The sequence below is a fragment of the Trichoderma evansii genome, assembly GCF_050947405.1.
Source record: "Trichoderma evansii strain SZMC 28006 chromosome Unknown GGI43scaffold_3, whole genome shotgun sequence".
Taxonomy (NCBI): Eukaryota; Fungi; Ascomycota; class Sordariomycetes; order Hypocreales; family Hypocreaceae; genus Trichoderma; species Trichoderma evansii.
Window position 1 is genome coordinate 289,364 of NW_028145203.1, and position 16,209 is coordinate 305,572.

At 47.4% G+C, this 16,209-nt stretch overlaps 6 protein-coding genes across 6 annotated transcripts; 4 read left to right on the forward strand and 2 right to left on the reverse strand.

Moving 5' to 3' along the window:
• Positions 1–157: 157 nt before the first annotated feature.
• On the forward strand, positions 158–1,850 carry GGI43DRAFT_380195 (NAD(P)/FAD-dependent oxidoreductase; the record flags this gene model as incomplete). Its single annotated transcript, XM_083202946.1, has 3 exons — positions 158–383; positions 436–871; positions 926–1,850. 3 exons carry the CDS (start codon positions 158–160, stop codon positions 1,848–1,850), a joined length of 1,587 nt encoding a protein of 528 aa, XP_083063808.1.
• Positions 1,851–2,261: 411 nt separating this feature from the next.
• On the forward strand, positions 2,262–3,770 carry GGI43DRAFT_395367 (cytochrome c oxidase assembly protein CtaG/Cox11-domain-containing protein). Its single transcript, XM_083204866.1, has 4 exons — positions 2,262–2,673; positions 2,737–2,806; positions 2,863–3,313; positions 3,370–3,770. The coding sequence occupies exons 1-4, from the start codon at positions 2,348–2,350 to the stop codon at positions 3,417–3,419; spliced, it is 897 nt and encodes a 298-aa protein (XP_083063809.1). The 5' UTR covers positions 2,262–2,347; the 3' UTR covers positions 3,420–3,770.
• GGI43DRAFT_395368 (60S ribosomal protein uL24) lies at positions 3,758–4,697 on the forward strand. The gene is made up of 3 exons (XM_083204867.1): positions 3,758–3,950; positions 4,012–4,124; positions 4,187–4,697. The coding sequence occupies exons 1-3, from the start codon at positions 3,932–3,934 to the stop codon at positions 4,463–4,465; spliced, it is 411 nt and encodes a 136-aa protein (XP_083063810.1). The 5' UTR covers positions 3,758–3,931; the 3' UTR covers positions 4,466–4,697.
• A 1,076-nt stretch (positions 4,698–5,773) lies between these two features.
• Positions 5,774–8,495, reverse strand: GGI43DRAFT_380198 (uncharacterized protein; the record flags this gene model as incomplete). The annotated part of the gene is made up of 3 exons (XM_083202947.1): positions 5,774–6,098; positions 6,152–8,327; positions 8,384–8,495. 3 exons carry the CDS (start codon positions 8,493–8,495, stop codon positions 5,774–5,776), a joined length of 2,613 nt encoding a protein of 870 aa, XP_083063811.1.
• Positions 8,496–12,255: 3,760 nt separating this feature from the next.
• Positions 12,256–13,738, forward strand: GGI43DRAFT_235777 (uncharacterized protein). Its single transcript, XM_083200591.1, has 3 exons — positions 12,256–12,968; positions 13,044–13,112; positions 13,198–13,738. Exons 1-3 carry the CDS (start codon positions 12,711–12,713, stop codon positions 13,570–13,572), a joined length of 702 nt encoding a protein of 233 aa, XP_083063812.1. The 5' UTR covers positions 12,256–12,710; the 3' UTR covers positions 13,573–13,738.
• On the reverse strand, positions 13,699–16,092 carry GGI43DRAFT_235787 (uncharacterized protein). Its single transcript, XM_083200592.1, has one exon. It carries the CDS (start codon positions 15,672–15,674, stop codon positions 13,905–13,907), a length of 1,770 nt encoding a protein of 589 aa, XP_083063813.1. The 5' UTR covers positions 15,675–16,092; the 3' UTR covers positions 13,699–13,904.
• Between the last annotated feature and the right edge of the window lie 117 nt (positions 16,093–16,209).

Genomic DNA, 16,209 nt, shown 5'->3' on the forward strand with positions numbered 1-16,209 from the left:
GTCATTCTCGAGGCCGCTCGTCTCGAGTCTCTGACATGTGCAAATGCTCTTGGGTGGTTATTTTTTTTGGGCAGCTGAAGCCTCTCCTAGCCTTAATATTCGTCCTTCGCCTTGACTTTCATCATCTATCGCCACTTACACACAAACCGCCGTTCCCATGAGCCACTCTGTTAACAGATTTACCAGGAAGAAAGTGGCCATCGTCGGCAGCGGCTGCTCGGGCATTGCTGCGCTTTGGGCCCTGAACAGGACGTATCACGATGTCTACCTTTACGAGGCCGCAGACCGCTTGGGCGGCCACGCCAACACTGTGCAGTGGAAGGCTGGCAAGTACACGACGGACGTTGACACCGGCTTCATCGTCCTCAACACTGCGACATACCGTGAGTCAATGATGACCGATTGTATTTAACCAAGCGCTCATCCAATGTCTAGCCAATTTCTTGAATTTCCTCAGCAGGGTTGGAAAGCCCACCGTCGGAGTGCCAACCGAGCCCACTGAGATGACCTTTAGCGTATCGCGAGATCGGGGTCTCTTTGAATGGGCTAGCACGAGCTTGGGCACTATCTTCTGCCAAAAGAGAAATATATTTTCTCCTAGGATGTGGAGGACGCTGTTTGATATCGTTCGCTTTAGCCAATTTGCACTAGATTTGCTCATTGACGAAGAGGAGTATGAGCCTCGATATGGAGGAGAGCATATGATGAACCATGTTAGCAAGACCATGACCATTGGAGAATACCTGGAGCGAGAAGGGTATTCGGATGGCTTCCGAGACGACTATTTGATACCCATGACAGCTGCTATCTGGAGTGCCAGCCCGGATAAATGCGCATTAGAGTTTCCTGCGACGACGCTTGTCCGCTTCCTGTTAGTCAAACATACCTTTTTGGCCATCCGTTCTCCTACTGACGATCTACTTAGATGGAACCACCACTTGCTATCGACACTAGCCTTACGTCCAAAGTGGCTTACACTGAAAAATGGCGCTCGATCATATATCGATGCTGTCATGAAGGGCTTTCCGTCCAACCATCTGTTTCTCAACACTGCGGTCAAGAATGTCTCGAATGATTCCCAGGGTCGAGTTCTTTTGCATCTTGAAAATGGCAAGACTGAAGTTTATGACCATGTCATCTTAGCGACTCATGGTGACCAAGCACTATCCATCCTCGGCTCCTCTGCTACAGAGCAGGAGCGCTCGATATTGTCTTGCTTTCAAACATCGCAAAACGAGGCAGTGCTGCATTCAGATGTGTCGCTGATGCCACGAAACAAAAAGGCGTGGTCAAGCTGGAACTTTCTTACATCGTCTTCTTCTTCAACGAGAAAGGCCATGATGGACAAGGTCTGTTTGACGTATAACATGAACATCCTGCAGCACATTCCAAGGCATCCATTTGGAGATGTTTTGGTCACTCTAAATCCCATCCAGCGCCCTGACCCAAGCAAAGTCCAAGGTACATTTCGCTATAGCCATCCTCTATACACTCCATCGTCTGTGCGTGCGCAGAAAATGCTGCGCTACATACAGGACAGGAGAGGGATTAGCTATATCGGGGCGTGGACTGGATATGGATTCCACGAAGATGGATTCACTAGCGGCTTGCAAGTGGCTCAGGATCATCTGGGTGCTAAGCTCCCCTTTGAGATGCGAGACTCTACCTATAGTCGTGGAAGGGTTCCGAGGCTAGGTCTGCTAGATCAACTACTGCGACTTATCATTCTGGCCATCCAAGTGTTCATCATCCAGGTGCTGGAGAGGCTGGCACAGTCTGGAAGACAAAAGGTGGTGAAACCTCTTGTCAATGGTATTCAGAAGAAATATGGACGTCAAAAATTGGCATAAAACCTCGACAGATGTTGAAATAGCGTTGTTTTCTTTCTTTTCAGTCTTATTTTTGTTTAGAAATATTCCCATTGCGTATGGAGTAGCCTGGGCTTTATATTTATACGACGACACGACCAGCACGACGCTGCGATTCAAGATTGACATTGAAACATTGAAATTGGAAATAGATAGTAATAAGCATAAATACCAACTTGAGTGCATTACAAACAGATGGATACGGATATGGCCATTTAACCAAAGTCTGACATGTGATGCCCCATTGCGTGTTATCAGCCCGCTTCACCAATTCTTTAGCCAGCCCACAGCGCTATCATAAGATACCCTAATCTAACACTCTGTTTCTCTCATCGAATTCGACTACATCAGACCTCAAAGCAGCGGAGCACATGTTAATTGCGTTCCTGGCAGAGTTGAACTCCTGGAGCCAAATCAAGCCGTGCCGAACCGCTGCCCCACCATGAGATGTCACGCCACTGAGCGCTATCAGATTAGAGATGCTAGCGCCAAATTCAAGCTTACATGCAAGAATTACTGCCTCTTCAACCGCTTGCAAATATCGCAACGCAACAAGAATGAATAACGCATTGCGCCTTGTGCGCACCAGTCCTTCACGGACAGCAAGCTCAATGTCACAATGGGCTTGTTTTTTCTGCCAAAACGCCCGGCCACAGAGCCGCAACCCCAATTTCGCAGACTTTCGCCGCAATCTCTCAATCTCAAGACCTCGTCGAGAACCGCAGACGCCGCCTCGGCAGCAGGCACATGCCGCCTACATGGAAAACATTCGGGCGCAATACAACCAGAAGAATAAAACTTCAACGTATGGGGACTCTCTCTGAGCGGGCAATTTGTGTGGAGAAGACTAGGCTCATATATTCTGCAGCTACTGGACCCTCAGCGCGATAATTGGCTTTCTTGGCCTGGCATATGGCGCTGTGCCCCTCTACAAAATGGTTCGTGAAGTTTAAATCCGTCAATTGAATTGATCAATGGGCTAATTTGGCTGTAGATCTGCCAAACCACTGGCTGGGGTGGCACACCGATCCGCGCCTATGGCCTGGACGGCGATGAAGGCGATGACCTCGCCACTCGTCTTGTCCCCGTCACTTCTGCGAAGCGAATCAAAGTCACCTTCAACGCTGCCGTGTCTGACGTCCTTCCATGGAAATTTGTCCCTCAGCAGCGAGAGGTCCGAGTTCTCCCCGGCGAGACAGCCCTGGCATTCTACAAGGCGACGAATCTCGGCGATAAAGATATCATTGGTGTGGCAACATACAGCGTGACGCCCGCCCAATGCGCAGGCTACTTTAGCAAGATCCAATGCTTCTGCTTTGAAGAGCAGAGATTAAATGCTGGCGAGACGGTGGATATGCCAGTATTCTTCTACTTGGATCCCGATTTGTTGAACGATGTCAACATGAAAGGCGTTGAAACTGTAACGTTAAACTATACATTCTTCAGTAAGATTTTACGGCGCCTTGATCTCTGGCTACTTTCCATTACTGACTCAAAATAGAAGCGAGATATGACAACAACGGCAGATTTACTCCTCCTGCCTCGAACTAAACGGCCTTGAAGATGATCCATGGGCCTTGTATAATACTCTCTATGTGGCGTTGCGGCCTCCCCATGATGATATGCTACACATAGACGACCAAGGGCTTTAGATAAAACACTGTATATTATTACTAAAGGGAAGCAAACATGCATAGCTAGCGTACAAACAAAAAAAACCGTATTCCGCTCACAAAGGCTAGTCGGAGAGCCCTTGGAGACTCTATCTCAATAGCTTATCTCGCATACCTAGGCAATAGGTTAAATTCCAAGCGATCCTCTACTGGCATCATTGTGATGACTAAGCAGAGAAATGAAGGACTATCGCCTTTAAAGGCTAGCAGAAGCTAAGCGTCAGTAGGGCAAGCCAAATCACGTGCATATCCACAGCCGCCAAAATTTCGCCCACCAATTTGACCCCCAATTTTCTAACCGCCAACCTTTGCTAGATTTTTTTCTTTTCCTCTCATCACCCAAACGCCAGACAACAGGATTTCCTCGTCGCCTAAAATCCAACCGCCAAAATGGTCAAGCTGAACAAGAGTAAGTTTAGCTCTACTTCCAACTCATTGATTGAATATTGGAATTAACGAAAGATGAATAGACGTTTCTTCCTCCCGAAGCAAGAGCCGCCGTGCTCACTTCAAGGCCGGCTCTGGCGAGCGCCGTGTCATCATGAGCGCCCCTCTCAGCAAGGAGCTCCGTGAGAAGTACAACGTACGTAAAATTCGGCAAACAAGATTTTCTACCACAGAAAACTAACAATTTTGCGCCAATAGGTCCGCAGCATCCCCATCCGCAAGGACGACGAGGTCACCATCGTCCGTGGCTCTAACAAGGGCCGCGAGGGCAAGGTCACCTCCGTCTACCGTCTCAAGTACGTTATTCACGTCGAGCGTGTCACCCGCGACAAGGCCAGCGGCCAGAGCGTCCCTCTGGGCATCCACCCCTCCAACGTCGTCGTCACCAAGCTCAAGCTTGACAAGGACCGTGAGAGCATCCTGGCCCGCTCCAAGGTTGGCCGTGAGCTCCGCGCTCCCGGCAAGGTCTCTGCTTAAATGCAGAAACACCTGAAAAAAAAAACAAAAAAGGATGGGACGAGGAGGTGAATAATTTTTTTTCTTCAGCTTAACAATTCTTCCATGTGATGCATCCATGGCACAATAACGGGACAAGGGAATGGGCATATAATCCGGCGTTTTTAGCGATACCCGAGACCCTGCAGGTCCGGCGTTCTCAGCAGGGTAGATGAATCGAGAATTTTACGATTCTCAATGGCCGTTTCACCAACTTGTTGTGTGAAATGCTCCATGGGAGGTGTTTCCCGAAGCCTTGGCTGTGTCCCTTTTCATTCTTTGCTGCTGTCTCAGTGAGACTCTGTGAACTCGACTTGATTTGTCGAGAGGCTGTCACAACCCAGCCTTCGTAGACTGCCATCAATCTTGGCTTTTAAATCTCTTCAAGAGTGAAGCAAGATAAGGCACATACACAGGTAAGTTGGTTGTTCGCTTCGTAGTATGATGTGAATCCCGCTAGATAATCTCCGCGTCGACCACAATGACTGATGGTTTTCGAGGTATACGACTGGCGAAGAATAAACCCCGACTGAGACTCATACCACGAGTCTCTATCGCTTGCTGAAGATTTCTGCTTGCCTTCTCTGCAACGAAGTTAGAAATTTGATAGTAAGGAACAAATCGTAGACGATAAATCGTTTGGAGCCGTTGCTTAACCAGGCTACGCGTATTTTAACACGCTGAAGAAGAAACAGTGCGAATATTCTCACCTACATGCAGTACACGCCCGAGCACATCAGCACTTCTCTCTCATACATACTGTTCCTTCTAGTCAGCTCTCTCATTCACGCTGGATTTGGAGCAACTGGCCAGAGATATTAGCAAAGCAAAGCAATATTATTAATTGTAAGCAAAATGAGGTCTCTACAAAAGCCCAACTCCCTTCTTAGCAGTTTGACCGGCCATTGAAGAGAACGCCATTTCTAGCTGTAGCAAACTATACTCTGTACAAAACCTCCAACGGCTGAATATAGCCTCATGATTCTTCACATGCCAACGTATTACATCTGTCATACAATGGAATTCTAACAATAAGTGGTGGCGTGCCTTGAATCTGTTAAAAAGCAATAATTTACCACTCCTTTTGAGATTGACATGGTGTTATTCTCAGATGATTCGTCAATGATAAAGAAAGCGGCAACAAAGTTGAAAGGAAATAATGCCGAAATCTCGTAATCTTCATGATAGGTATTCATACAATTCGTAAATGTGCTCGTTATAAGAGATGATCCTGTTGAATCTTTGATTGAGCTGCTCTCTGCAGCAACATGAAGCCGTACTGCCGTGTTCTCAAATGGCCGAAGGCCGCTTCTTCGATCCTTGAACGCCCAGATAAGTGTTGAGCTTGCCGTCTCCAGGAGGTCTATTTTCAATCTGTCTTTCTACCGTCGAGTTGGCTGATCCACCTTCATTGGGGTTTCCCGATTTACTGACCTGCTCTCGGGGAGCAGAATTGAAATTGGTGGCTGTAGGCGCAAGAGATGCAGTGGCGTGGCCGTTATAGTGAGGCAGAACGCCTTGGGCTGTGGTAGACGAAACTGTTCCGGGAACTGCGTTACCACTTGAAGTACCGCGTTTCATCATCTCATGCCAGATGCCGCTGCGAGGTCTCGGCCTATAAATGCTCTGCGTTAGTCGAATCGTGATGTAGAAGGGTAATTGACGAACCGAGTTTGACGTAGAGAATTACGTCCTTTGAATACGATGTTTTTCTCGTCGTTTTCGTCGGGGCTATCACTCTCAGAGCGAGCATTGGGACAGTCAGCTACAGTCACCTGGTGACGACTTCCACCAAAGACTTTCTTTCCTGTATCTTGACGGGAACGATGAACAACCAGCATGTCGCTATCTTGACTAGGGGCCGCAGATTGCTTAGATGAGCCAGATTCAGTTGAGATACCCATCCCACCCCGTCCAAATGGATGCGGAGTACGTCGAGAAGATTGGAAAGGGTCGGCTTCAGTTCCACCGTTTCTGCCACCACTTTCAGCCTCAATCATTTTAGTCATGACCATATCAAATTTCCGAGTGAGGTCCGAGTCGTTGTCAGGGGATTGACTGCTGTCTGGCGAAGGTGGATAAAAATCCTTGCCATCAAACTTGGGAAGACTGCTTTGGAGATGATGAGGAGCTTTGCCCCAGTACATGTGACGAGCTCGGAGTTCATCCTCAGTCAATTGTCGAGGATAAACGTAGTCTGTGTCCCGAGCACACTCAGCGCTCATACCAATGGGGAGCTCACCAATAAGATAAGGCTTGGGTGAAGCATTCTCTTGGTATATGGATTCAATATTGATAGAGTGATGCAGTTCGTCGATAGCAGATTGATTTCCTACCGCGCGAGGCTGGAATGGGGGAGCCAGCGCTGCAGTAACAGGCAGAGCTGAAGATTTCCTACTGGTGCTAACTTCATCAGCTGCACCCATGGACTGGGCGTTAGTAATAGCCTGAAGTATAGCACCGTTATGGTTGGAAGAGAAAGCAGTCCGCTGGTTGTTCCGTTTTTCCTTATCAGCTCGCACAATAGAGGCTTCGTCTGGGAGACTGGAAAAGCTGTCTGCGCTGTTTTCTGGCTTGGTACTGCTGCTGGCCACTGGAGACTTTGACCGATCTTCATCTGCGGATGCAGAATCGCTTAAATCGTCCTGAGATTGATCTTTTGCCAGGCATCTGTTCTCATTGGCAGCTTGCTCGTCTTGAATCTTCTCGAAGTGTTCGATGGAATGACGCAGCGACTGCGCATGGAGTTCCATGGTTCTTTCGTCAATCTGATGCTTATTGTATTGTAGCTGGTCTTCTGTCCATTTGAGAGATGCTCGAAGCACCGAAAGCTGTCTCTTGGTTATCTGGCTAGCTCGGATGGAGGACTGATGTTGTCCAGCAGATAGGGCAAGGTCCGGCACCGCAGGATATGGCTGCATAGGAAGCGGTACGCCAGCTGCCTGAACTTGGGGAATTTGTCCATTGTTCTGAGGCACAGGAGCTATGATATGGCTAGGGATAAACCTCTGGCTAGTTGCCATGGGTGACAACATTGGAGGTCCCAAGAATCCGTGATGAGGTCCCACGGCAAAGGGGTGAAAAGCACCTCCAGGCGGCACCATCCATTGTCCGTTATGTATATGGGGCCGTGTTGGATCACAGTGGTCAGAGGCAACAACCCGAGTTGGAGTTGCGTTCTCCGAAGCTCCCGTTTCACTTTGCCGTTCATTGTTCGCTGAGTTCGGTGGTGGCGGCGGCATTGCCACAAGACCTTGAACATGGCTCATGGGGTGAGGAGCCATCCCTATGGCGCCTCCAATATTGAAACCTACATGCCATGGCATAACAGGATATGGAGCTGGTCCTGTCGGCATAGGGACCATTCCAGGGGCAAAGCCCGGAATCATAGCATGCGGAGGGAAAAAGCCAATAGGCTGCGGCATGGCAAACTGAGGTTGCTGGAGAGGCTCTCGGTTGGATGGGCGATTGTTGTTGGTAGCTGCCTCCAAAGGAGGCTTATCTCTGGACCACCTAGTTGTTGGCGATGGAGAGCCACGTGTATTGGGTACGATACGACCACCGGCTGTAACTCGAACATGAGTGGGCGACACAACTGCTCGGTAAAATCGTTGAAAGCCTTCATCTTTTTGAGCAGCTAGGCCAGTCGGGGCAGAGATGGGCTGTGCTCCGATGGCATCTGAATCAGTGCGGCCACGGTATCTCCATTCAGACTCAGTGCCATCCAGCTGTCTAACCGCTTCTCCACGACGAGGAGAGCCAATCTCTGTACCGCCAGAGAATTTAGGTGGCTCTTCCATGATGTGAGGAAGTGAGCGCTCAAGGGGCAGTCGTAATACTTCGCCTAAAATTTCAGTTAGTTAGCAAAGGTAGTAGCGTATCTGAAATGTAGAACTATACTTAGTTCTTGATCTTGGCGAAGCTTTGCTTGGAGCTGGCTGTATAGCGCTTTTCCGACAGGTGCTTTCTTGAGACAGAGAAGCTCGCGAGGCGTGTAAGTTTGTACGGCCATTACTGATTTCAAGACGATGACAGTCAATGTAAATAGAAAGTTCTTCCTAAGTGAGAGAAAGAAACAGAAATGAAGAACAGTGTAAGTCGCGAATAAGAGCAGTCGCGGATGAGCGCAAGTCGAAACAGAATCTGTTGTAGCTGGAATCTGTTTTCGTCAGTATGTGATTAACAAATGGTAGGTAAAGGAGATAGAAACCTGTGGCTGTTGGTAGGGAAATAGAGGAAAGAATTTCATCCACAGGGGCATGTAGATCAGTAAAGAGAGAAGAAAAGAAAACACTTACCAAACGGGTGCCAAGTGAGCACAGATATGCATACAAAGCCTTATAAACTAGACGTCCAACAAGAGGAAACGGACTGGGCGGTGCGAAGCTGAAGCTGTCTTTGACTGAAAGAGTGCAATTGAAGTTGGGCAGAAGTGGAATGGCTTGTGATGAAAGCAAATCGAGCACGAAATGGGCACCGATGAGCTGTCTTACCTTGGTACCCAGGATCAGGTACCTTCCAAGATCTGTAGAATCCGAGTTAGTATGCAAGAAGGAGCTTAATCGAAGATAGCCGAGATGGTTGGTGCTTGCCAATGTGATGAACTAGAGAGCAGGAAGCTGTACTGATTGATATGGGAAGCTACGAGGCATACGGAACTGTTCTCCAAGCGAAATGCAGGTGACGTCGCCGCCTGGTAGTTGTCAGCTTAAGATATCGTGGAGATCAAGATTAAGAATCCCAGTCTCCAGCTAGATAGCAGTTTGGCACTGATGCGCCGATATTTAGTGTTCTGATGCTACTGAAGATGTCAAGTTTTCAGGAGCCCAGCGGTAGCTAGAGCTAAACCGGAGCAGATGATGTCGAGTAGGTTCCAAGAAGATAGTGGTCAATCAAGGAAGGTGTCGTGTATCTCAATATTATGCAGCCTCGGTTGAATACCGAGAATCTCTGCTGTTAAACAAAAGTTGATTTATGGTTGAAGAATAGAAGATTTCTGGGAAGTGCGTTTGGCTGCAGTGGTGGTTGAAAAACTTGAACGGAAGGTGCAGTGCACTTGGGTGAAAAGGAACTATTCCGACGGCCAATCGTTATCCTGCTGAGAAAAAAAAACATCACGAAGCGAATATTTGCTCGTTGCCCCGGTGCTGCGCGTTAAATCCCCTGGAGACGTGACGGCTCGTTTCATATTACAAGCAAAGCTTTTCCTACTTTATCATGAGTCGTGGAAAAAGGCTGCCGGACGCATGCCGGCTCGGCGGACCTGCAACCCCCGGATACGTAACAATATTGTGAATTGGTTGCCGAGGGAAAGCCATTGGAGGAGGCTTTACATAAATTGCTCAAATTAAGGCACTCAAATTCAGTGACTTGGTTCTTGCATGCTAATTGAGCTGTGCTGCCCTCCTTATTCATGATATTCTGTCTTCGGTGTACCACTCCTGAACGTTTATAATGGGTGGGCTTTGGGGTACTAGGCGGCGTGTTCTGAACGGCAACTGACGACAATATAGAGAAAATGTAAATAGATAGGCCAATTCATGTAGCATGTTTGCTGGAATGAGCTGATTATGCCCTTGCCAAGATATAATTGTCGATAAATAGCTTCAGGTGAGCAAGTTTAAAGCGTCTCGCGTGATGAAATAAATTATCATGATCTTCTCATCATGAATAAGTCTAAATACAGAAATTAGCTTCTGAGCATGAAGTAGAGGCAGTATTTAAGCTTGATGAGTAAATCAGTACTTATGCCATTCATCGTCACCCAATCTCTCTAATTATGTAGAGAAAAGCCTGCTAGTGAGGTGATTTTTCAAGCACAGGCACTTGTCAACCACTTCTAGATTACCCAGCCTTGACTGCTACCACTTTGTAGATACTCAGTATAGTGAATATTGTGCCTTTATCAATGTCCATATACAGCACACTCTGCAAATCGAGAACATAGTACATGGCTGTATATATGGTAGGTAGCCTCTCAGTCGGTGCTCACCTTTGTACACCGAAATTCCTCATGTAACACTCCGCAATGACTGCAATTGCATTGGCCGCTATTTATTAATCGTTCGGTGGTAGAGAGAGCCTCCTTCAAGCAATTCCTGGATAGGTTCAGCTACTCTAGAAAGGATATGCCATATTCTGCGTCAGCGGCGGATGAACAATGAATTATCAGGATGCTGGGTAGCCATAGTTGCAACTTAGACTAGAATAGAAAGGGATACCAGGTCGAATAAATTCGGTTCATATACCATTTGGCGATATCAAAAGCCAAAGGAAATAGATTAGGCCCCCAGTCACCGCTTCTAAGTTTGAGTAGTTTAACATCAACTCATCATTCCGTCGATCAGGTTATCTGGACTGTATCACGAATGGATCTTTCGATCGATTGATGATACAATTCAAGATCTCTTTAGAATAATGCTTGAATCTATCAAGTCTAAAGTACATGTACTCAAGATCTAGATACCCCAGAGCCAGACAGTCGCATTTGCAACCAAAGAGTCTTGATGCCACTATTTCCATTATCTATGACCGTACTGTTAACAGATGAGAAGAAAAAAACAGATATGATCGAACCATAAACCTTCTTATTTACTTGTAGATGATACTGGAGATCGTTCAGGCCTGCTTGATATCTGTGCATCAAAAGAGATGAGGCGATTTTGCTGCGATATGTGCAGCCATGAAGAAAAGGAAAGAAGGCAAAGGGAGCAGGTAAATTTGAGCAAGTGAGAAGGAAACTAAGAATAAACTGAAAAGTGATTGCATTCATTGGCAATTTAGGCATAAAGCCCTCGCCGTTGTCAAATGTGTGCCAGCTGTAATACTCTTAGCGAAAAGGCTGCCAGCTGTCTCAAGTTTATGAAGCTTTTGGATCTACGTCATTGGCTCTAGATGCATTTTCTTTGCATTTTAAAGATCTCTCATCGAGCTTTCTGATTTGGAAACGTGTGTGGAAAGATGAATAAAATGTAAAACAGCAGAGCATATGTAGAGTATATGTGGTGGTTACGGCATTGCTCTTCGGATTTATGACTTTAATACGCAGAATTGGCAGCATTGCCTTCAACAAATAAACTGTGAAGCACCTAGATAAATATTTTCGGTGTCTATTAGTAGTAGCAATTGAGAGTTAAAGAACACTTAGGTAACTAATATGTTGCTAAGGAATTCACGTAAAGAGGTTAATGGACTGGGGAATTGCCACTATATAATAACTAGTAGGTTGCTATATAGAAATATATCGAAAGCTGTTGGCGGTACCTCGTAAACTCAGATACAAAACAGCTGTCATAACTGTCAATTGGATCCGATAGTTTCACATGTCGAACATGCAAATGCCCATAGTAGATGCGCTAATTTATACCTTAGCTGTAACTACTAGTACCTATAAATGTGGATGTTATACCCCACTGAAGTAAAGAGTTGAACTCGGGGCTTAGATGCTAGGCTACTAGGTCCTGCAAAGAACAGTGTGTAGCGTTTACTAACCCCCCGTCCACTGTTTCAAAGAGAGAAGACGGAATGTTACATGTGCTAATCCTGCCATTGCCAAAATCCCCTTGTGCCACCAGCCGGCCCAAAGGCAGCAGAGCGCTCACGCTTTCTGCGTTACCAATTTAGGTTGCACACTAGCTTATGATAGGCTCCAGTTGTCAACCGAGCATGTACAAGGTCCCGCCCCCAAAGGACAAATGGATGGCAGAAAAGACAAGCTCGTTGATGCTACCCCGCCGTTACCTGTCATGAACTACCCTAGTACTACTTCGTATAGACGTGGGAATGAGCTATGATGCAACGAATATAGTGCGGTTGTGGGACCTCCGCGTGGGCCGCTGACATGTCCTCGGCAACCGAGACGTGGAGGGAGCCGAGCCAGTTCTACGGCCCGCGGTAGACTGACAGCTGCGGTTTAATGCCTAGGAGCTGAGAGCAGATGGATCACTTAGGGCTGAATACATTATAGGGGAAGCTGGTTTATAAATAGTCTGCCTGGTTGCCCGAGTCTTGACGGGAATTGACTTTGGCTAAAATTGCTAGATCCCAGAAGCTAGAAGGTTAGCTGACTGCTTAATCACTCAGTCATACATCCGCCCGTATCCGACATCGCCATTGCCTCTCTATTCTCAGAGTCATTCTCGTTGTATTTCTTCTCATTACATACTGTATTCATTCGCACTCTAGTTTCTGTGTATCTATCTTCATACCTACCGAATACACTCTCGCAATGGCACCTCTTAAGCCGTCCTGGAAACAGCCCTCCCACCCCGACATTCAAGATGTCGTCACCAGCGGAGCCGACTTCATGACCAAGAGCCTTTCCAAAGTGACTGTGCCGCCATTTGGCCTGTTCGCCAAATTTGAGTTTCCTCCTTGTGATGTGGCCGAGAAGGCTACCTACGCTACGGTGCAGATGGGAAAAGATAGTCACTTGAACCTCAACAGCGACTTGCTCTACATTAACCACTCTTGCGAGCCGTCTCTTGTCAGTTAAACCGCGGGAACAATGAAAACCTGTCATGAATCTTTGACAAGTTTGTTTGTTAATATTTATTTACAGCACTTCGATATGGGGAGTATGAGGATTGTGGCTGGCCCCAAGGGCCTCCGTCCTGGAGATGAACTTACAGTTAGTAAAGCCATATTTATCTCTGCTCCACTGCTGCCATGATGCAATTTGGAACTTGTTTATCCTGATTTTCCCTTTCCTATAGTTTTTTTACCCATCAACTGAATGGGACATGGCCCAGCCATTTGACTGCTTTTGTGGTAAGCCCACTTGCAAAAGAGTCATCACTGGCGCCAAAGACATGCCCTCCGAGCTGCTCGACGGCCTCTGGCTTAATGACCACATCCACGACCTTCTTGAAGAGCAAGCTTCTTCTCAGCATTACCGACTTAGTTCGGTGCATGAAAACGGTAGCATGCGCTCCACCCAGCTGCCAGGCGCTGCCTTGAACGATCGGGCAGAGAAAATTAACGGCACGGATGTTGGCGTCGATACTCATGGCCTTGGATTGCTGCGCCGTGGAGTAACTTCACGCGAAATGAGCGGCGAGATGGGCGGCGATACTACCATCAAGGTTTGATGCTAGTGGCCTCTTTATTCAAGACAGGTTGCGTCATTGAAATGGAGGTCTGGTAGCTCATAAGGATTCAACATCCAAAAGGCTACCAAAAGATTTTATATGTATCTTTCGTTTTATTTCCCAGAAAATTCCTAGAAAAGAGGAGGAGAAAAAAAGTCTATTTAGATTGTTCGTCGAATTAAGAACAATGATCTAAAATCTAATCTAAAATCTATATACATTGATTGAATGAAGCTGCTCAAGCACACGGGAGAGCAGCGGGAGAGAAAAGAAAGCAGATAAGAAAATAAATATTACAAAATTTTCAACAACCTCTAATTCACATCTCACCTCTAGCGATATGTCTTTTCCCATTCCTCGCGTTCCAAAGAGCGGCGTGCATTAAAAGCTCGTGTGAACCGCCATGCCTCTGTATCAGCCATATTCCAAGCTTCGAGTGAAGTGCGCATCTCAGTTCCATTGGTAAACGACTTGCTAATCATGACTACTGGCTTGGCTCGATCAAGCAGAGCTTGCTCATGAGCGATTTCTTTGTCCTTGTCTGGGTCTTCGTCTTTATGTAATCGTATAGCGGGCACTGGGCTTAGAGATTTTCCATCGTCCATGCCTTTCTCGGGGATGGTGAATCCAAAGTACCACTCCATATCACTAGGTATTTTGTCCTCTGCAGGAAACCACAGGGAATGCGCAGAGTCGGCCTCACCAGCTACCAGCTCTTTAAAACGAACAACTCTGCGGCTTGATGTTACACCAGAGCCGAGATATGCTTGGGTAACGGTGCTGAGCCACGTATCTCGAGGCGATTCAACAATCCAAGTCACATTGATGGACTCTCGTAGATTATTCACCAATGCAAAAGACCATGGATGCGGAATAGCCCCGATTGTAAAAACGTCAGGGGAGTTGCGGAAGCGGAGGCGTGGAAGCGTAGTGACAGCCATGGGGGACGCCACGCATGGATAGCATTTAGGTAAATTCGGGGGACAGGACGATAGCATCGGGCTTTCGGGGCAGGATGCCAGAGACTTGGCCAGCTTTAAAGCGCCTGCCAGCATGGCTGTGGCGTGCTCTGCAAGAGGCTTAATGACTTCGATACCGTCAGGGAAGCTATTCTGCCAGGTAACTAATAGATGGGAGTTGATGAGTTTGTTGAGATTGCGGAGAGTACCAGCCCTATCATCCTTCTTGATAACTCTGGCATACTTGGTTTTGATAATCTTGTGGCCATAGTAAGCAAGCGGCTTACTTGTATTATTTACTGCTACTGCAGTGCCTGAAAGAGCCGTCGTGACACTCGTGATTTCTTGTTTGTGCTCTATCTGTAAAATAGACTGCAGAGCTGAATGCACATCAGCTTTTTGGCCAACGATAAATGCATCGTCGAGGTCTGTCCATTTCGTCAAGCTGGGAAACACTCCGGTGCTCAAAAATGGCAGCAGCGGGTCTTGCTGAGGAACGATTGGGAGAACCGTGTACTCTGATAGTATGCCTCCATCCATAGTATCCCAGGCGAGCCACCGCATGATATCACCCCTCAGCTCGGAAGTTAATGTCGTCATTTGTACTTGGTCATACAAGGAATTGTTCATTGCCTCGGCAGCATTCAGCACAACCGGACGGAACCCTTGTGCCCACCAGGCACGGCGCCATGTCAAGAGCAGCTCGTTCTCGGCATCACCTTCATCCTTTGTCTTCTTCTTGTCCATGTCATGGTAACAATAGATGGGCTGTCGAGCCTTGAGAGGAGGAAGCAATATCCGCTCATCGTCGAGCGTGATGGAGCTCGAATACGATGTTGAGAGGGATCGCTCATCCGTTAACCAAGATGAGCCATTGTACTTGCTAATTTTTTGTTGCAGATGTAGTTGTGGTGGTTGATGAGACGGTGAGATGGGTTTCTCGGGAGGCACGTCTTTAATTTGAGAAGAAGGTATATGCAAATTGGGCTCAAACTCAGAGGAGCTTGGCAAAGCTGGGACTTTCGAGGGCAAGCTGCCAAGAAGAAGGATTGAGAGAATAGCCAAGAGAACTAATACCACGGGGAGTCGACGGGGGGCAAGTCGAGAGATTGGCTTGCCCCACGCCCAAGATCGGTTGGACATAATCTAGCAACTTGTACGTGTAGAATACAATTAACAAGTCTCATGCAAGGTGAGCTGGCCCCCCTCATGCATGCGCAGCTAATAGTAGCGAGATCGGCAGCAGCGGCAAGCCCCGCCTAGACCGAAGCCCTGTTGGGAATTTCGAGATGAAGCGGCATGGGTTTTGTGCGCCTCTACAAGGAGAATACAAACGCGTGAATACGATGCTTCGGCGGTTTCGAGTCGCGTGTAGTCTTGATCTCCTGTGGCGGAGACGACGGAAAGTGGCGCATTGCGGGTGGCGCTGTGTACATGGCTTGTACCTGGATTCGTACAAGTACTGCTTGCAATACCGCGGCAAGCTTAGTACCTGAGCAAGTCTAGAGCAAAACCTCACGCACTACGAAGTACTACCTATCTCCTGAGTTGGAGATTGTAGTGCGGGATATTAGGAGGGACAGCAGTATAATATTAGCGGATTCCTCTCCCGCGTCTAACGCAAGAGGCGGGTAGCTATTGAGTGCCCAGTACTTCATTAGAACCAAGTGATACTAAG

What these genes read in the sequence shown, in the direction of transcription:
- GGI43DRAFT_235777 (XM_083200591.1), top strand. Translation starts at nt 12,711, where the DNA reads ATGGCACCTCTTAAGCCGTCCTGGAAACAGCCCTCCCACCCCGACATT. An exon ending in ACTCTTGCGAGCCGTCTCTT is followed by an intron (nt 12,969 to 13,043) that starts GTCAGTTAAACC and finishes ATTTATTTACAG; the next exon opens with CACTTCGATATGGGGAGTAT. An exon ending in GTCCTGGAGATGAACTTACA is followed by an intron (nt 13,113 to 13,197) that starts GTTAGTAAAGCC and finishes CCTTTCCTATAG; the next exon opens with TTTTTTTACCCATCAACTGA.
- GGI43DRAFT_395368 (XM_083204867.1), top strand. An exon ending in AGCTCCGTGAGAAGTACAAC is followed by an intron (nt 4,125 to 4,186) that starts GTACGTAAAATT and finishes TTGCGCCAATAG; the next exon opens with GTCCGCAGCATCCCCATCCG.
- GGI43DRAFT_395367 (XM_083204866.1), top strand. Translation starts at nt 2,348, where the DNA reads ATGCTAGCGCCAAATTCAAGCTTACATGCAAGAATTACTGCCTCTTCA. An exon ending in CTGTGCCCCTCTACAAAATG is followed by an intron (nt 2,807 to 2,862) that starts GTTCGTGAAGTT and finishes ATTTGGCTGTAG; the next exon opens with ATCTGCCAAACCACTGGCTG. An exon ending in GTTAAACTATACATTCTTCA is followed by an intron (nt 3,314 to 3,369) that starts GTAAGATTTTAC and finishes GACTCAAAATAG; the next exon opens with AAGCGAGATATGACAACAAC.
- GGI43DRAFT_235787 (XM_083200592.1), bottom strand. Translation starts at nt 15,674, where the DNA reads ATGTCCAACCGATCTTGGGCGTGGGGCAAGCCAATCTCTCGACTTGCC.